The sequence below is a fragment of the Rattus norvegicus genome, chromosome 18 (genome assembly GCF_021556685.1).
Source record: "Rattus norvegicus strain SHRSP/BbbUtx chromosome 18, alternate assembly SHRSP_T2T, whole genome shotgun sequence".
NCBI lineage: Eukaryota > Metazoa > Chordata > Mammalia > Rodentia > Muridae > Rattus > Rattus norvegicus.
The window spans coordinates 25,596,840-25,618,288 of NC_141551.1; the positions used below are offsets into that span (position 1 = coordinate 25,596,840).

General features: G+C 45.1%; 1 protein-coding gene across 14 annotated transcripts in view; it reads right to left on the bottom strand.

The window, feature by feature from the left end:
* The window catches only part of Epb41l4a (erythrocyte membrane protein band 4.1 like 4A), a 209,261-nt gene that overhangs the window by 50,606 nt on the left and 137,206 nt on the right, over window positions 1-21,449 (bottom strand). For all 14 annotated transcript variants that reach the window (NM_001437516.1, NM_001437515.1, NM_001437517.1 and 11 more), the window contains 3 exons: window positions 12,285-12,376; window positions 10,763-10,840; window positions 5,180-5,301 (listed from right to left, as the gene is read on the bottom strand). In NM_001437516.1, coding sequence (NP_001424445.1) covers window positions 5,180-5,301; window positions 10,763-10,840; window positions 12,285-12,376 — 292 coding nt within the window. The remainder of the gene's footprint in view (window positions 1-5,179; window positions 5,302-10,762; window positions 10,841-12,284; window positions 12,377-21,449) is intronic.

Sequence of the window (21,449 nt, forward strand, 5' to 3'; positions counted from 1 at the left end):
CGTGCTTTAGAGCGCTTTGCTGCCTTTGTAGAGGACGGGGTTTGGTTCCCTGTACCCACACTGCAGTTTATAACCCTTTTGTAATCCCCACACTGCAGTTTATAACCCTTTTGTAATCCCAGTTGCAGGGCATTCAATGCCCTCTCCTGGCCTTCATGGACGCCTAGGCATGCACAAGCATACATGCAGGCAAGCATTCATACACATAAAATATATTTTTTAAAGGGAGACCATGCCATTATTCTTCTGGCTCGGTCTAGGTTCTATCTAAATATTCTGTCCCTATTGTCTACTTACAGGAGACACTTCTGACAAGAACCCACCTGCCAAGACCTTATCAGAGATGGGGCTGTGAAAATATGCATATTTCCTGCCCTACCTCCCTTTCTGATCCACAGACCGGTGCTCTATCCACGGAGGTAGCTCTGATCTGCAGGAATGCTCTGGCTGCCTGCCCTGGCACTGAACTCTTCTGGGTGGGGCAGCAGGCTGTGGGGTGCAGAGTCTTGACTCTGGAATGTACTTCCTCACAGAGGTGCCAAGGCCTAAGCTTGGCAGATTGTAAACACAATGACCTTTAAGCTACCAGACATTTATTATTCCTGACAGAGAGAGAAATACAAGGTTCTCTGAACTCAGAGAGCTGGGGTGCAGGTTAAGTGGGGTGAGTCATCTACGCAAACTGAATTGTTTCCTCTTCTGAAGGAATAAAAGAACATCTTCCAAACCAAAAGGTGCATAGTAAGCTAAAACCTCACACTGACAAGAACTGACTGTCTCCCGTCTGTCTCAATTTATTGATTACACAAAATACGGAATGGCAAGGTGAGAGTATATGCTGATAATTCCAAAAACTGTAGTTCTAAAGCCTCAGTGAGCACATTAATAGAATTCAGTCCATGAAAAGCAGCAGTTGGTCTTATCACAGTAAAAAGAACCTCTGTCTTCTCTAACCTACAACTCCACTTCTGCCAAACTCAAGGAGAGTCTTAGAACAATGACTCTGCATTTTAAAGATTGCTTAGCCTGGTCTGGTAGAACAGTCTGAGGCCAGCCTGGACGACTTATGAGGAGCTTGAACCAATACAAAGAAAAAAAATTATTATTATTGCTGTTGTTGTTGTTGTTGTGTTTGAGTTATATGTAGGCGTGTTTGAACGTAGCCTTGGAGCTGGAGTTACAGGTGGCTGTGAGCCATCTGCTACGAGTGCTCAAAACCTAACTTGGGTCCTCAAGAAGAGCAGCAAGTACTCTTAACTGCTAAGCCACTTCTCCAGTATCCCAAAATAAAAATCAGGAAGAAACCTGGGGATACAGATCAGTGGTGAAGCATGCAGACCTAGGTTCAATCCCCAATATTGGGAGAAAAAAAAAGATTCTGTTTCTGCCATTTTGTCCAAGTTTTCCAATATTCTGAATAACTGTAGCAAGATTACTTAGTAAGGTGATACTTTTGTTCCCTTTAGCCAGTGAAAAACTGTAAGCTCCCCCTCCCAACTCTAGGGATAAAAGCCAGGGCCCTGATACACTCTACTAATGCACTGTATCCCCAGCCTGTTTTAAAAATAAAAAAAAAATCAAATGCGACTGTTTCATTCCTGGCCAGTGATGACTGTGTCCTAGCAACAGAGCTTGGAGAGGAAGGCTGAGCTGGGTAAACCAGTGTGGGAGGGAGAGGAGCAGGCAGGCCAGCAAGATGGATTCTCTAAGTGGTTGGGATTCTGAGCCTAGGAAGCCTTATTGTAGAACCATCTTTCCCTGTCTCTCTCAGAGCAGTTTTATGGAGACGGCCTCCTCCACAGGGCCTGGGGGGGGGGGGGGTTGGACAGAAAGCTCACAGTGATGGCTGAGCATAAGGACTGAAGAACTCTCTTCAAATGTTTTCTTCAACTTAGGGAGGCCAACACGACCCTTTCTGAAGAGTGCAGCCCCTGGAAAGTGGTCCTTGCTCAGTGGGTGATCACACACACATGGGCATATGGGTGCATTCATTAGACTCAGTTAAAAACAATCCAACAAAAACCACCAAAGGGGGACATGAAGACAGGAAAATGGTGCTTCGGAAGTACTATAGAGCAGGAAATTTGTTTATTAATCATAAGCACGGGACGGTTAGCACAGGGGATTTCATACTGCTTGCATAAAAAAAGGCATTATACCACATTAAAATAAAATATAAGGCCAGCAGTTACAAGACTAGAAGTTTATGCCTAAGACACTGACTTACCTGGATTACTGTTAATTGTGGAAAAACTCTCTGGGCGACCCTGGATGAACCCACTTTTTGAAATCTGCACTTTTTGAAACTAACTGTAAAATGTGTAGGAAATGCCGCAGGCTAAGTTAGGAGGCATCTGACACACCTGCTCTAATCCCTGTGCCTCCCAGGGAAGGTGGCATCATAAATCAGAAAAGTCCTTCCCAGGACAGCTGAGATCTCCTCTTCCCTGAACACTCGGATGCCAGTCCGGTCTGAGCTTCAGCCCGGTGCCTCATGTGACCATTCGAGTACAGAATACAGAGTGAGGTTGTCTTTTGGAGTCCCTCGGGTGTGGCAGAGTGGGGCAAGTTCGGTTAAGATTCTCCCTGCCCCGGGAAGCTTTACTAAGCACTGAGAGGCCACCTCACAGGGGATCGAGGCCTCTCTTACCCTTTGCTTCCTACATAAGTAGTAATTCATCCACTTCTTGTGACTGTCTCTGTGTTCTATCTCACCGGACTCAAGACGACACTGAAATCAGGGCACAGCAGACCTGCTCCACAGTACTCGTAACCCGTCTTTGGAATCATACAGTCTTTCTCAGTGAAATGGGCGTCATAGCAAGACACTCTACTGCACATTTAACTTGTGGGGGCTTTTGTCATCACAGAATCATCATAAAGGATCGTGTCTTCAACACTAACAGGGAGGAGGAGACCGCAGATTAAATTGACTTTAGAGATGGTAAATCAGGCATCATTCCTACATCCAGGAAATCGTACAACAAACTTGCTCACTTCCTTCATGGTGTGAGCATGGAACGAAGCAGTGAACATCAAATGTTACGTCAGGTCAGGCTCGGTGGCAAATGCCTTTTAATTATGGCAGTTGAGGGGCAGAGCCAGGCAGGTTTCTATGAGCCAAAGGCCAGCCTGGTCTACACAGTGAGTTCCAGGACAGCCAGAGCTATAAAAGAGAGACTGTCTTAGAAAGAAGTAAAAGAAAGAAGGAAAAGAAGGAAAGAAAAGGGAAGGGGAGAGAAGGAAAAGGAGGGGAAGCAGATAGACACACAGACAGGCAGACAGGCAGGCAGGCTACACCAGCTCTTACCCAATGGCTAGAGTTGATTCTTAACAACTCATTTCAAAGAATGCGGTAGAAAGACTAAAAAGAACAGGGTTCTTATCCTCAAACAGAAAGCCCCTCGTCCTTACAGCTCCTGGGACCATGCTTCCTTTGCTGTAAGAAGGAAGTCTGCTTTTATCAGTGCACTCTCTTCTTGCAGGGTTTTTATGAGGCTGAAAGGAGGTGTTGCATGAGCTTGGAGAGGACCAGACAAGACCTGGAGAGGTGCTTTTCGAGAAAATCCTGTGAGCTTTGAGCACCAGAGATTAAAACTGACTGACTGGGTGGCTTTATTAAAGAAATCGTATATATTAGCAATGTAAAATACCTAAACAACACTACCAACACCAACATAGGAAAACCGATAAGCATTAGAGTGAATACTTAGCCCTCGGCGTTCTGTACATAAAGCTGACAAAAAGAACCAAGCCCACATCCCATGACCTATTCACACAACATTGAAAACATACAATTAAATGTGCTTAGAAAAGGGCTCCAGGAGCAGCAAAGTTATAAAGAGAAGTGAATAATTACCGTGTGTTAAACATAATCCTGACCGGGGAGACAGGATGCTGACGATACGTTTCAGGATTCTGAGCGTCACTACCGCGGCTAAACGTCATATGCATACAGATACCCATAATCAAATACGAATGCGTATCCGTGATTTCACGTACTTCTGTATTATGTTTCATGATAAAAGTAAATAGTAATTTTAAAAAAGATGTTCTGGGCTGGAGAGATGGCTCAGTGGTTAAGAGCACTGACTGCTCTTCCAGAGGTCCTGAGTTCAATTCCCAGCAACCACATGGTGGCTCACAACCATCTGTAATGGGATATGATGGCCTCTTCTGGTGTGTCTGAAGGCAGCTACAGTGTGCTCATATAAATAAAATGAACAAATCTTCAAAAAAAATGTTCTGGGCTCCATGCAATTATATCAACAACGTTTTATTATATTTTTTTAAAAAAATCTTTTATTAGAAGCTATTTTGGTTCAATCTCAGAGGCACTAAATTAGGAAATTACTCACTTAAAACTTCTCTGAAAACAAAGTTTAGTCATTAAAGAAGGCACAGAGAGTCGTCCGAGGGACTAGTCCACCTGCTCGGTGGTGATTACCAGTTACTGTCTGGGTGTGGTGATCACGCATGCAATCCCAGCACCTGGACAGTGGAGGCAGAAGAGCAAGAGTTCAAGGCCAGCTTTGCCCACATAGTCTAGGCAAGGCTGGGCTATATGAGACCCTGTTCCTCCAAAATACAGAAATAACAACAATAACGTTAAGTAATCATAATTACTGATTGTTTGAAATGTTCCAGAATCAAACCAACATTTCTAGTATTAGCAACAGAGAGACTAGAGTGGGAGACGTCTGGACGGCCAAAGCATGTGCAGTACAAGTGTAAGGACCCGAGTCACAACCCTCTGGCCCCAGGTAAAAGCTGGGTGTGGTAGTGGACTTGTAACCCTTTTGTTCCTACAGTAAAATGGGAGGCAGAGTCACAACGACGCCCAGAAGGTCACAGCTCTGCCAGTCTGGTACATGCAGCTATAAACAACCAAGAACAGACCCTGTCTCCAACGAGACAGAAAGCGAAGACCAACACCCAAGGTTGGCCCAACTTCCACGTGTGCACTGCCACGTGTACACCCTCATTCACATGTACACAATGTTAGCATATACCTGCACACATATAAACATGTGTACCATGTGTTCAAAATAAAACAGTAAAAGTAAATAAATAAATAAAAGGATTATATAACCCCAGTCACCACCTGAACTAGTTTCACACACCAGCCTAAAAGAAAATGCTAGATGCTTGGATGTCCTGGGGTTCGGTGACTACTCACCAGCGGGCTGCGTCTGTGCTACCCTCTTGGGGTAAGTCTTGCTTCGACTTCTCACCACGTTCTGGTTGGGCCGGGGAAGTTGGATGGAAAGATCTCGGCTCATTTGCAAAGCTGTCCTGCCACTTGAAAATGCGACACTTTGATTAGCACAAGCAAAACCATTCGGCACAGAATTAAACACAGTCCAGCCAGAGGGTCTTGCAAAGAAAAAATAAGAAGAAAGCACATATTCAACAAAGCATGCGAGGTTTTTAATTGATGTCCATTATATGACTACTGAGAAGGTGGCACTGAACTAAGGGAGGGGCTTAGAGCATGTGAAAAGTGCCTGCCGAGGGACTAGGAGGGAGGGAGGTTTCCCAAAGGCTGGGCTCAGGTTTAGGTCAGAGAATGGGCTAAAAATAGACATTGCTGATGGCCTTGAGGTCCACAGCCAAAAACTAGACGTGTCATGGTGGGGGAACCATGCAAGGGGTGATTCTACAAGACTGCCCATGTCCACACAGCAACAATGGGACAGTATCCTTGGCAATATTGGTGGGATTTCTCTAAGTTGTGGCACAGTTAGTCATTTATTATCTCTCTCCACTTAACAAACCATATGTCCAGGTAGGAAAACAGGTCTGGAAGCCCACAGAGGCCTGACCCTCCAGGGATTGTGAGAGCCTAAGCTTCCCTCCCTCTCCTTCTCTGCCTCTCTGCCCCCCCCTCCACAGTCTTATATACTGACAGTCTGGCCTCCGACCAGTGGCCCCAAATAAGAGATGACTATGTTGTGAGGTCGGTCCCCTCACTGTGGATTAATCCATTGGTTAGTTTATAGCCCAACAGACTGCTAGGAGGTGGGTGAGCAGAAGGGAGGAGGTGAACCGAGGTGCCTTTGGAGTGAATGTGTATGTGTGGGGCCCAGATCTATCTGCCCCCCTTCCCTTGACACCCCCTCCTCTCCAGCATGAGCTCATCTGTGCATCCCACCACACCCCCACTACCACGGTGCTTCTACCAAGGACTCAAAGCAATGGACCCAGCAGCTCTCCTTCAACTGAAATCTGTGAGACTGCAAACCGAAATAAACCTCCCCTCTGGCTTAGAGGCTTCTGTGTGCACAGGCTATCTTCCTGAAAAGCTTGAAGGATTCCATAGGGAGACAAGACATTACTATTGGAACATGAAGATGACGACTACCTACTCCAGACTTGCCCTACTGTCAGAGAGGCTTGGACAGTGGATCCCTCACTGCACAGAGGAAAACCCATTTGTCATAAAAATATAACTAAATATGCAGACCACTGGGGCATTTGATAATGAGATTATACTTTATTATTCAATTTTGCTACATAGTCTCTCTCTCAGGAACAAAGTAATAAGAAAATAACGTCCCAAGATTAATAAGACTAAGGTCCAGAAACGCCAACTAATCTACCACAGGCTTCACAAACCCAGGTCTGGAACGCGCCTCAGGCTCCCTGTCAGGTCAGTACAGCTCAGTTTGCAGACACGGAGGAACAGAACACTCAGCCATTTAATCTGAAACTCCAAGCCCCAAGGAAAACTCAGAGCTGCCTTTTCCTAGCTGTTTGGTCTTTGAAGGTTTGTTTGTTTGTTTGTTTGTTTGTTTGTTTGTTTAAATCTCTACAACCCCCTTTCTGTCATCTACACTACGCTGCACCTCTTCCAACAGTGTTTCTCTGTGGGTTTAGCGATGGGTGTACCCTATGAGGTACCCCACCTCCATGCTGCCTCACACCCTGGCACTGCATCTTCTCTGCTCTGGCTGGCAAAGCCACACTTCCTCCAGCATCCAAGTGACCGGAGCAAGCGGGGAAAGTTACGTGGCCTTCAGACACCAGATTTGCCGCTTGCGGGTCCTTAGCCTAATTACGTTCCCAGGGGAGAGCTCCGATGTCTGTTCCGTAATTGAGATACCCCTTTGGTGGGCCGCTGTACAGATCAACGGGCAGTGCCTGGGAAGGCACCTGACACCAAGGAGAGATCCTGAGAACATCGTGAGGTCCGAGAGCTCTTGCACTTCAATCCCACAGAGAGGACTCTGCTCCTCAGCCCCCTATGAAGCTCCTGCAACCCGGCCTTTCAAGGAGCTTAGCGAGAGCTGAGGGGAAAGGCTGATGTTCAAGGGACTCCAAAACGAAGATATCAATGTGTAACAAAATACTTAATTAGTCAAAGACTTCATCAGTCTGCATTTCACATTACTGGTTCCTCAAAACAAAACCAAGAGAACCAAAGCATCAGACTTCAGCTCAGCCTTCTTCCCAGTTTAACTTGGAAACCTGATTGTCCCACATCATCTAATGACGCCTGGCTTTCCCTTCTTGAGTAACTGTCCCACGTCACCTAACGACGCCTGGCTTTCAAGTAACTGTCCCACATCACCTAACAACGCCAGGCTTTCCCTTCTTGAGTAACTGTCCCAAAGATGCAAGAATCACCACAGCCCCAAGACAGAAGAGAGAAAGACTGGGACCTGAACAGGTCTCCCCCACTTACATACACAGCACGAGAGCTCCTATAACCCCCCACACACACATACACACACAGCATACACATACCACACACAGATTATATATACACACCACACACACCACACACACACACACACACCACACACACACACACCACACACACACAGCACACACACAGCATACACACACTACACACACAGATCATATATACACACCACACACACACCACACACACACACATATGCACACAACATACACATACCACACACACAGCGCAAGAGCTCCTATAAACCCACCACTCCACACACACATACACACACAGCATACACATACCACATACACACACATCACATACACATGCTACACACATACACATATACACACACACCACACACACAGATCATATATACACACCACACACACTACACACACACACACCACACCACACACACAGATCATATATATATACCACACACACACAGCATACACATACCACACACACAGATCATATATACACACCACACACACTACACGCACACGTATCACACACACACACTACACACACACACTTACACACAGCATACACATATACCACACACACACACCACAAACACATATCATATACACACACCACACACGAACCACACACATGCACACACACACTACACATACCACACACAACATATATACACACACCACACATATGCACCACACACAAAGCATACACACATACACATACACACCACACACCACACACATACATAGCACACACACACATAGCATACACACATAGCACACACACACATACACACAGCATACACACACACACAGCACATACACATACAGCACACACATATCACATACACACACCACACACATACATACACACAGCATACACACAGCATACACACACAGCACACAATGCATACTGGCACGTGTGCGCACACACACACATACACCACACACACACACACAACACACAACACACACACACACACACACACACACACACTGCAGCTCCTGGGACATGGCTCTTTTGCCTCCCTCTCAGAGCCTGCGAGAGGTGACTATTGTACTCCACAACCATTTCAGGGTCTCTCCAGATCACTTTAACAAAGAGGTAGGCACATGATACTGGTTAAAAGGATGTTAGTTTGCCAACTCTTGCACTAAACAGCCTACATGAGTGACCACCCAGCAATCTGAGACCTGTCCTGCCTGACCGCTGGCTGATAGATGAAACGCCTCTCTCCCACGGGTGGCACGGAAGTGAGTGTCTCTTTCACACAGATGAATAGATTTGAGTCTCACTAAGATTTAACGGGCAGCTGACATTAGCCACGAAATCAGAGCTCATTTAGCCCAATTCTGCAAAGGTTACCTTTAATTGCTTTCTTGAAAAAAATTATATTTAATATGCAAAATCCAATAAAAATAATTTCCAATAGTGATTCCCAGTAGCCATAATATTTGCATTTCAATAAACTTTAGAAAGCAGGCATGGCTATATTTGCAGAAGCCAGTTACCTACAGTGTACGTTAATTTCAATCATCTAAACACTAATAAGACAGATGCCTTCACATTGGCTGCAGTCTGTTGACAAGGAGACAGATTTTTTTTTTTGGTTCTTTTTTTTTTTTGGAGCTGGGGACCGAACCCAGGGCCTTGCGCTTCCTAGGCCAGCGCTCTAACCACTGAGCTAAATCCCCAACCCCAACAAGGAGACAGATTTAAGTGTGTTCTCTCTAGCCGTGCCAATACCATGATTGGAAAAACAGCATAAATACTAGCTACTACCCACTCTTCTCAGAATAAAAGTAAGTACCACCTTCTTAAATATCTCAAAATTATATTCTTGTCTAAGGAGGAGCTCTGAAAAACCAAAGGCTAAATATTTACACATCAACAAAAACCTTCATACGAAAATCAGAAGTTCCTTGAATAAATAATACTTGTTTTAGTCATCAAGAGAGTAAATGCCCTACCGGATACCATGTTCACAGGAAGCACTGGATGTCTACTGTGGATCATTCTTCCTGGTTGTTTTGTGTCTCAGATTTGACACTTCAGATGGGTCATTAGAAGAGAATTAAGGTCTGGCACGCTGCAGTCTTGTAAACCCAGCTTCCCTTTTACATCTCCCGTGCAAGCACTTCACTCACTGATGTCCCTTATCTGCAGATGGAGTAGCTTCTCATCCCCTGGTGGCATTTCTGCAACCTGCTTGGCTTCACCAGGCCTGGGGGTCTGCTCTTCTGCCTAAGTAATACTTCATCTCTGATGGCCGAGTGGTTCGAGCTGAATCTTTCTGTATCGGGAGCCCTGAGGCCTTCCTCACACACCACAGCTCTCCACCGAACAGAAGGGACTCAAACAAAACGAACGCTTTTTCAAACTACAGAGCTCACCATCTAGATGCACGGTGGTCAGAGTTTTCACTCCACAGGTGGGGCCTGCCTCACAATCGGAAAGCACAGGCCACGGGGTCGTGGATCCAGCTTCCTAGCCAGGTTACTATGAAAAATCCCTTAGCTTCCCTGACTCTCCATTTCCTCAGTGAAGGTAATAACACAGAAGACAGTGATGACTGACTGAGGCAATATTAAGTAGGAAACAATGTGGTATAACATTCAATAAGGTTAATGTGTAATGAACAGTGCTATAAGCAGGTTTTATACATATGTAAGTTCTGTATGAAAAAGGCAAATACATGTTTTGATGTAGGATATAAATACTATCCGGTGCTCAATATGGGATCAACTGAATATTCTAACATCACAACCGGTCAGTTAGAATCCAGAATATCTGATTTGTTTTATAATCACGGAATATGATTGGAAACAATTGATAATTATAGCAAAATGAAATCCCAAATTTATAAAGTCTGCTATGCTCTGAAAGCCCATAACTTTACATAGCTAATGGAGATGTTAAATACATTTAAAACTGAAAGGTCATTTCTCTCAGGAAATATTCATTTATACAGCACGTTGGCACTGCTGGAGGGGAGACTCACGTATTTCATTATGCCTGTATGTAGGTAACTGAATTAAAAACCTGTTTACATACACAAACCCCAAGGGCGGAAATGTCATTTACCTGTATCGGTGTTTATAACTTATGGACCCAAACTTGCTGAGTTTTCTTGACAGTGAATTTGACTCTGTTTCTGGCATCCTAGTTAATTAAAAAAAAAAACAACAACAAAAAAACAAAGGCCTGTGAATGCAAGTACTTATACAATATTTGAACACAGAGCTATACAGGAAACTATTTACTAGATAGTCAAATATTTTCCTTATTCTACATACTAGGAAGAAAATCAGTTATTATTTTAAAGTTTATGTTTAATTATGCGTGTGTGTGTGTGTGTGGGTGCGTGTGTGTGTGTGCCTGCATGTATGTGCATGTGAGTGCAGGTGCCCATGGAGACCAGAGAAGGGCATCAAATACCCTGGATCTGGAGCTGAAGCCGGTTGTAAGCTGCCTTACACTGAGTTCTGGAAATGCTCTAGAAGACAGCAAACGCCCTGAACTACAGCCATGTGTCCAGGTCAAGAACTGCAACCAGTTACTTTAAGGTAAGTTTGAAACCCAGCTCACTTTGGAATATCAGGCGCGTGACTATCAAACACCCAGTCTTGGTCTCCAGGAAAGGTTACTGGCAGTTCCCCATGTTCTGTCTTACACTGTCTTGGGGATTCTGCCATTCTAATGTACTCGTGTGAGGGCTGAATGGCAGCTAATCACATTAGACGCTGCTGGTTCACTCTTTTTTGTACAAAATATTCCAGCATTTTCCATGTCAGGGCACTCTGAACAGACACTGGTATGGAGAGATCCTGGGCCACTGAATGTGGGGAAGTCTTAGGCTCCTGGGTCACTTCTCTCCCCTAACATACAAACTGTACAAAGGACAAGGTCACTATGTAGCCCGCTGGCCTAGAACTCACTAAGCAGATCAGGCTGACCTGGAGCTCAGAGATCATGCCTCTGCCACCCTTTCTGGGATAAAAGGCGTGTGCCTGGAGGATTAGCAGTCATTTTGTGATATTCCTAATACATAGGAAACTGTCCTGTCCCACATAGAGAGAATATGGGAATACGAGGAAGAAGCCAATCTTGAGTCAATAAACAATGTCTTATCAGCTGATGTCCCTTTGTTTTGATTTAAACTTTACAACACGAGGCCACGAAACAATAATGTTAAAAAAAACTGTAATAATGTGGAAAGTAAACCTACAGAGCTGCGTGTGGAGGTACACACCTGCAGAGGCAGGAGGATTACCCATCTGCACTGAGATATCTCAAAGGCATTCACAGCAGAACCCCGGATTTCCATCCATGTCATACAGACGCTAGGTAATTCTGTAGTTTTTACATAAAGTTTCTAAAAATCATCCCTGACTCTTTCTTGCGGTGTGAGCAAAGATCTATCTGATGCACACACATACGGATGCACCCACAATGTGTGCACAGACGTGCATGAACGCCATCAGGAGACCGAGGGGCTGTGTACGTTAAGGAAGCATTTCTACATTCACAGAACAGGATACTTGCCATGAAGACAAACACCATCTTCGTTTCCCCTAACAAAGAACAAAATGTCCCATTAACGTACCTGAAAAATGTATGGTGCTCCACACTGCATTTCCAGAGGTGTTTGCAAGCAGTTTTGCTCCGAGCTTCAAAAAAGAACGAGGTCTCATTACACTGCAAGAAACAGGCAGAGGTCACCGATTACTGGTCGGGACACTTCAGATGGCAGCCCTCCCTTAGGGAACAGAAACTCAGGTAACAGAGATCGGCACCGAAAGATGGCTGTTTCGGGAAGGTTAATTAAAAATTACTTTCCGTGCTAGGCAGTGATGGCACAGGCAGATCTCTGTGAGTTCGAGGCCAGCCTGGCATATAGAGTAAGTTCCAGGGCAGACAAGGCTACACCATAAAACCCTAAAAACAACAACAAAAACACTTCCCATTGACTGCAATTATGAAATGTAACTTCTATTTAAATCTCAAGGCAGTTACCTTTCTAATCTCCTCTGTATCATTTCCTGACTAGAGATAATCCAAGCAATGGCACAAGAACCCTACAAAACTGCCCATCACAAGCAGCCCCTGTGCACACAAAAACCTTGTGGAATTCAGCTCCTAATAAAGCGGGGACATGTCTACATATACAGTGTGATGCCTATGGCTTTCAGAGAGGGAGAAATCACACTTAAACTCTGTCAGGAGAGTCTCAGGGAGAACCAGTGAGAGGGGCAGCCTCCAGCACACTAAAATATCAGGTGGATAAAATTAAATTATGATAGACTCAGCGTGTCGTGGAACAGGTATACAAAAAAATCTTTAACTGCCATTTTAATCTTGTGGTTATTCGATATGTAAGAAACTAAAAACACATTAAAGGTAACTCTATTTTCTGTGCGTATGAAATGCTATTTTAAATGGCTAAACAGAAAATAAAGCAAAACCAGAATGAGCACCATAAGCCCTATGAAGTTATACATTGATAATTTAGCTTCACACTTAAGAGTCAAAGACCAGTCTCGAACACAGAGACCCTTGTCGAATGGGTTTCCTATGGACTCATAAACACAGTACCAGCCGTGCACAGGAGTAACTGGAATATCCGCCCACCATTTTAACAAGCAATCTGACATTGTATACGTACAGGAAGTCCTCCCAAAGCCCAACTGGAATGACTCTGCCAACTCAGGAATGTATTTGTAAAATGTGGGACATGGCAGAAATATGCCATCGTTTGCCTTACAGCAAATCTAACTCCATATAAAACCTTATGAAGTAAAGGAAGGACTTTGGGGAGTCTCAGGCACTCTGTTTGGGTGTTACCATTGGTAAGCAGCAAGCCGGGGAACTGGAGAAAATGGGCAGTAGGGTCAGGACAAGATCTTAGGTTAAAATGCTCACAGAATGCTGTGCAAGCCAGGAAGTACAAAGGTGCCCCACTCAAAAGTGAGGCCACAGCTTCTCACACAGCACTGTCCCCTGAGAACACATAGATGGCCAGAGCAGAGGAAGGGGAGCCAGGAGACAAGGTGTCAGAGGCTGGGGAGAGACATCGCAAGAGACACAGGAAGGTCAAGTGGGTTTCAAAGACAGCTACTGCTTTCCACAGGAGACTATCTGATAACTTTTGTGTAAGACGTAGCGTCTTAAAGTTAGAAATGAGAAAGAAATTCGCTGAATTTAGGACATCTTTTTCCTCAACAGCAGAAGAACCTAAGGCTGAAGAAAAGCAGAGACTGCAGCAGGTAAGAGAGCGCAGGCTCCCGTGAAGAGATGGTAGGGCTTACAGAGCAGGCTCTCTTCCACTTCTCTTCACACACACACACACACACACACACACACACACACACACACACACACACACACACACACACTCTGCACAGGGAACGCAAGGTGGATAGATTCACGATTAACAATTCAATCACTCCCTGCGCCATGGTCCCCAGTTCCCCATCTCCAGATCCTGCCACCACTACAGTATCTCAGTCTGTCATCCATTGATGAGTTTGCCTGTGATGAAATCTCCAGGGGTAAGTCACTAAGGAAAAGAGGAAAGCAGGACAGGCTGCCACACACGGGGACAGGCCATCTCCCTGTGCGTCTCAATGGCGGGAGCATCAGGCATGGCGGCGAACACGGTCTCACCACCCGCTGGAAACAGAACCGGAGAGCAAGTCTCTAACACACACTTCAGAAAAGCATTCCTCGTGTACCCAGGTCAAAGTTTCAGAAACTTTAATCACACGGAACCCAAATTTCCAAAGGTACTCAGTCTTGGAAATAAATTCGATTTCCTCCTAATCTTAAACTTTCCTTGGATTGCTTTCACTTTATCCTTCCCATGCCTGTGTCTTATTGAAAGATGTCAAGGGATGTCTAAATTCTTAACATACATTTCAATCTATCATCACTCGTGCAATGATAAAAGGTACTTCAAATGCAACTGGAATTTGGGCTCTCTCATTTCTTGGGCACACACATACTAGAGGATTGAGGTGGCTCCCGCGGCCCCCCTAATTACCTCTGCCACGAACAGATGCAAGTATGAACCCATTCCCTGCTTACAGAAGGCTTCCAGCAAGCTGCCTGCTTTCTTCTGCATTACTGATGGAATGACTCAAATACCACAGGAAGATTAATGTTACTGAAACCAGAGCTGGGTATGCGGAGTAAATTCGGGGTCCTTCAGTCATGAACGGCTGGCACGAAGGAGCCAACAAGGCATTTCTGGACCATTTCAGGACAGACATGGCCACTCACACATTTCCACTCAGAAGCTTGACTGAAGAAAGCCTGTGTGAGTACAGCTAATGCACCCTCCCTCCCCCAGCATCCCGAGCGTGCTGAGTCACCCGAACGGCTCGAGCACTTCAGCTGTTCATGCTGCCACAAGCAGAGCTGTGGTCTGGGTCTGTTCCTCTCAGTTGGTAAGTTAGCCAAGCTTAAGTCCCTTGCAGCTAAGATAGAGTGTGGGTGCCTCTGTCCTTGGGGTCTCTGAGGAGCATCAAGTTGAGGCACATCTTTGCATTATCGGGGAGAACTGAGCACCTGTGTTATTAGAGCCACAAATTCCCAACCAAGCACCTTTCATCTTCTAGGTGTTTCTGCTCTTTGTTGCTGGATGTCTCTCTTGGTGAGCTTCAGGATGGGTGTGTAAGTATGTGTGCGCATGTGGACACATGTGCATGAGTGCGTGCAAGCGTGTGTGTACACGTGTGCATGAGTGCATGCAAGCACAAGCATGTGTGTGTCTATCTGTCTGTCTCTCTCTGTCTCTGTCTCTGTGTGTGTGTGTGTGTGTGTGTGTGTGTGTGTGTGTGTGTGTGTGTGTACTCACACAGCTACTTTGCTGGCTTCTGCTCTGTGTGTTGTCACTGCTGACAGGATCACTACTGAAGTGGTTCACATTGAAAAGGCACAGCCACTAGGGCGTCCACTCCATTTTCAGTGTCTCTCAAGCCTGTGCTTCTTGACACAAGTGTCTTTGTCAAAGTCAACCATCTTCTCTTTGTTTCTGTGGAAATGCAACCACAGATGCGTGTCCTGTCATTCCTCAGCCCCCAGGAGTTATGGGAACAAGCACATTCTTATTAAACAATTCCCACATCCAAGGTCACTGGAAGCCACTCAAGCACACGGGGTCAGTAAGATCACTCAGAGGGTAAACTGTCAATGACCTGACTCCAATCCTGGGACTCACACGATGGAAAGAGAAAACGAACTTGCACAGGTTTTCCTCTGATCTCCACATGTGTGCTCTTACACACATGTGCTCCCACACATACACAAGCACTCGCATACAGAAATCAATGTTAAATAAATGTGATTTTAAAAGGATACACTGTATAGGCCACTGGAGAGCAAAAGAGATGAGTGTTTCTAAGGATGGTAAGCCATAGTTGTTGTGAAAATACCTGAAGACTATGGCAGAGAGGCTTCCTACCAAGGCCTCACCAAGGAGCAGGAGAGGCTCAAGAGAAATGTTAAGTTTGAACTATACATATTTTTGCACTCAATCTAAACCAGATTTATATAAGTATTTTACTTTAAATTTTTAATTTAATGTATGAGTGTTCTGCTGCATGTATGCCTGCAGGTCAGAAGGCGGCACCAGATCGCCATATAAATGGTTGTAACCCACCACATGGTTGCTGGGATTTGAACTCAGGTCCTCTGGAAGAGCATCCAGTGCTCCTAACCACTGAGCCATCTCTCCAGCCCAGTCTATTGTACTTTTAAACTTGCTTCAGGCATGATGGGAGAAACAAACGGGATAAAAAGCTCGTTAACCAACAAGCGAGGTAACTTCCTTCTTGACTCTGATAGAACAAAGGCAAGCAGTGATGTTGCGAACGGCAGGCGTTCTTTGGTTGGAAACTCAAACCAGACACACAGACTTTTAAGTATGGGAGGGAAGTTCATCCTTTCAAAGAGCTGAGACCGAATGGCTGCTGTTTTAAAACATTGGACTGTGCCAGCGTGCAGGAGACACAGGCGTGATGTTTGCTCTAATGATTTTCATCGTCCTTCAATGCTTGCCAAGTCCAAACCTGATTTTTTTTAAATGCCACTTTTGTTATTCCTTGAAAAGGGGAGGCAGAGAGAAATGTTGAAGTTCTGGGTGCATCTCACCTGTCCTTTCAAGCCAAGCTGTGTCTTTGTGTACCATACTGCCCCCAAAGGATAAGGCCCAACAGGAGTGCCTTAGGCCATTGGCATAAGTATGGGGCATGCTGGGTAATCACTCGCAGCTTAATGTGCACTGTCAAGATCCACTAGACAAGGAACTAGGAGGTTTGCCTAATTATTTTGGACAAAGAACTGTGTCTTAAGAAAGGGTACTTTAAGTACTCCCGTTTGAAAGGATAGAAAACACAAACACTTCTCAGCGTATGTGCATCATCTATAGTGTGCACATGTGCTCACATTAATTATAAATACCTTTGAAATATATGCAGCATAGCTGTTTGGCTCGGGTTTTTGGTGGTGGTGGCAGTTGTTTTTTTTTTTTTTGTTTTGTTTTGTTTTTGTTTTTTTTTTTGTTTTTTTTTTTTTTTTGGTTCTTTTTTTCCGAGCTGGGGACCGAACCCAGGGCCTTGCGCTTCCTAGGCAAGCGCTCTATCACTGAGCTAAATCCCCAACCCAAAGTTTGTATTGCTTTTTTTTTCTTTTCTTTTTTTCAGAGCTGGGGACCGAACCCAGGACCTTGCGCTTGCTAGGCAAGCGCCCTACCACTGAGCTAAATCCCCAACGGCAGTTGTTTTTTGAGACAGGGTTAAACTCTGCGACCCTGGTTGACCTCTGCAGCCAAAGCACTAAAGCATGGGCGTGGAGCTGGCTGAGTGGGTAACGTGCTGGGAGCTGGTATTAGGAAACAGTCTAATGACACTATTGCATTTGCTGAAGTGAAGGCGTAGACATCAGGTAAGATACAGTGAGTTTTTAATGGGTTAACTCCATTTATTTACATTTAACGGTAGTTGATAATCTTCACTCTAAAAATGTTGCTCCTTTTGGGAAAAAGTGGTTTAATCTATTCTGATTATGGAGAAAGTCAACAAAACAAGCAACAAATAAAGCAGAGGAAGAAAGAACCATGGGCTGAAAGATACAGGCTTCCCTCCAGCAGGAGCACAAGCTAGCCAGAGGCAAGGGTGGCAGACACAAGGTGATATCACAGAAGGCCACGTCAGGGGCCACAACACAGCTCAGGTGAGAAGCACAGACAGGGCTTCTCATACCAGCCTTGGACTAGGTCGTTTCAGTCTCTTAAGGTGTCTACAAATAGATGCTACCATCCCCCACTCTACCACCACCATCCCCATCCCGTCGCCCACCACAGGCATGGGACATGGGTGAAACCGTAACAACAAACTGTCCAACATTAGCCAGTGGTAGCCATGAACTTAAGCCACACCACCTAACCACGAGCCTAGAAATCCATCATTAATTATAAGAGACTGGAACAAAAATGTTACAAGCATCGGGGCCCAAATATTGCTAAGAAGGCCACACTTGATCATCTATATTCTAGGTCTCTTCAGGCACCTCATACTGTGTGTAGAAATGAACGACTGTGAGAGTCTGGAGTCGAGGAGGAATATATAGAAATGTCAAGGGGTTAGGGATTTAGCTCAGTGGTAGAGCGCTTGCCTAGGAAGCGCAAGGCCCTGGGTTCGGTCCCCAGCTCGGAAAAAAAGAACCAAAAAAAAAAAAAAAAAAAAAAAAAGAAATGTCAAGCAAAAAGCCTGCTTGTGCGCTTACCCTTTGACTGAACAACTTACTCCAAAGACCTGATGCCACACGGCCACTCCACACACACTGATGGACAGTTACTCATCGAAGGGACATAAAATATTTAAAAAAAATACCTGACACTCAAGCACAAGCAATGGGGTAACCATACCATGGGACCACACCCACTGACGCTTATGAGAGTGAGCAGAAGGCGAGGCTCAGGAGTAGATACAAGGCCTGGGTTCCACCCCAGCATCTGGAAAGAAATGGTTAAATATAAAACTAGAAAGTTCCTGATGGACGGACACAGAGTTATGCCGAGGTTTGACCTGCTGCTATGTATTGTGATGCCAAGTGCAGGCCCCTAAGACCTGGTTGACCCAAGTGAGGTAGTGTGACCTTGTCCCAAGTCATTTCTGATTAGTAAATAAAGATACTGACAGCCAATAGCTGGGCAGGAGAGACATAGGTGGGGTTTAAGGTTCCCAGGCCAGTTCCAGGTCAGAGAAGACCCACGAGAGGTGAAGAAGAAGGTGGAGAGAGGAGAAAGTGTCATGGAGTAAGAATCTTAAAATAACAGCCATGTGGATCAGCTAATTGGAGTTAAGAGCAGCCCAGACAAAACATGGCAAATTATCTAATGGGGTTACTGGCTGGGAAATAGACATAATAGCACAGAACTGCCCAGCTCTTGTGCAGAATAAGGACATTGTAAATATAAAGGTCGTGTGTGTCTTTTCTCTGGGAACTAAACGATCAAAGGCGGGGTAGAAGCCCAGGATTGATATTGAATATTTCAACAACAGAGTTATTTCTGGAACAAAAATAAGGAGAAAAGTACAAATACCTTTACACTCTGCAACCTTCAGGTTAAGAAAGAATGACGTGCAGACACACACACACACACACACACACACACACACACACACACCTACCTTTTCTTTACAAATAAAAAAAAATCTAGGAAGCAGTAAAATTCAGTAGCTTCAAGAAAAGGCGAGAAAGCCCAGAGAGTATGGGATTTCAGGATGCTGCTCTGAGCGTATCTTTATGCACAGTTTCAACCTTGAGAAGGTTAATCTTCTACGTATTTAAACCCTAGACTTAAACAAGCAAGAATGTGAGGCAGAAGGAACCGTAACTGGAAATAAATAAACCTAATTAGATTGTGAGGGTATATACAACCACAACAATGAGGCAGGAAGAGAGGAAAGAGGGACGGAGGGCGGGCCAAGTAAACTGTGAACCGAGACAGTTTAGGTCCTCACATGTGGGTGAAAAGGCTGCAAATTCAGTGTTCTGACCAACACAACTCTAACACGGATGCGTAATTTAGGGCTAAGCAAATGACTACATGCGCAGATACCGGGAGCGGAGGTCCTCGAGGTCAAAGGGCTTAAAACGTGAGATGAGGGCGGAAAGAAAGTGATGCAAGCTCGTCACTTCTAAACTGTACCCAAGTACGCCTCACACTTAAATGCACATGTACATATGTATACACTCCTAGGTCATGTATGTGTATCTGGGGCAGTGTTTGTGTAGATGCATGCAAAGATTCTGGCCACCGAAAAGCTCAGGCAGCAGAAAGGTCACCAAAGACTAACAGTCACCCATTTCTCCAAGATCTGAATCATTTCCCACTAGAAGGAACCAAAGATCTTCAAGATGTGGCTGAACCAAAACTGGGGCCAAAACAGACACAAGATGCATAAATATCATGGTGCTCTCTAAAGGAAAGAGTACCACAATAATGATGGGACAGATGTCAAGCTTGGGGAAAAGCTTACTAATCAAACCTAGGAATTCTTGGGCATCCAAACCTCCAGGTGCAGGAATGTAGCATGAGTCACTGAGGGGAAAAAGATTAGTAAGGCCATGTCAAAAACCGTTGTATAATGAAAGAGAGAGAGGGTAGAGCTCTTCATACAGTGGCCTGCTGAGGTCTGAAACTCAAGGTGGAGGACGTGAGTGAATCCAAAACCCAGCATTCTCTGGCCTTACCGTGAAAGACCGGCTGAGATAAAAATGTTGGGTGAATGCTGACTACAGGAGAACTCTGACAGGCAGAGAAGTGCTTGCAGTGATTTACCATGTCTCCCCACGGAAAACTTACCTCCTAGCTTGGGGGCGGGGTTACCCACAACAGGAACTATACATTGGAGAAATTAAATGACATCATGGCCAGCAGATCGAATGCAACAGGCAAGAAGGGCCAGCAGATGGCCACTATGCGTCTCCAGATGTGAAACGCCGAGACAGACACGACCTCGCCAGTGTGACTATGGAGCTGGGAATGCGAAACATACGCTCACCACAAATCAGCAGAGAAGCATGAGAGGGCTCTGCCTGGTGACAGGAGGGGAGGAGGGTGTTTAAAACGTCCATGCCATAAAAGAAAGAAATGCTAGGCAAACATCCCAGACCGAAGGGAGCTGACAAAGTCTGTGACAGGGGGGAGGCATGGAGCATGGAGGATGACATTATCGGGTCAAGCAACAAAATGAGAGGATCCACAGTAACTATGCAGTAGTGATGCACATTCATTATGCGGAAGAACCCCATGTATGTAAGCCAACCTCCTGGGTTGGCCAGCAGTGACCACCCCTGGCTACCATCACTTTCTGCAAATGCTCCCTAAAGCTCTCCCAAGCTCTGCCAGTTGGCTTAATTACTCCTGATTGGGCTGCCAGGAACCTTTTGGTCTTACATCCTATGACACTAAGCTTAGCCGAGCTAAGTATCAGAGTGTATGAAGGGCTTCTCGTGTCACTCACTCTCTCTTTCTCGTGACCCACAAATACAGCTCCTCTCTGTCAGGTTACAGGCTAGGTGTTTGGAATCGTACCCTCTCAGTGCCGCCAGAGCTGAGAAAACTGATTCTGACTCCTTTCCCAACTTCTATCAAAACTAGCATCCTGGGATATGTGAATGATTCTCAAGTTCTTATATTACAATGATTCTGGTCCTGAACTATAAACTCACACAGTCTAGTCTTTATTCAATATCTCTGGCG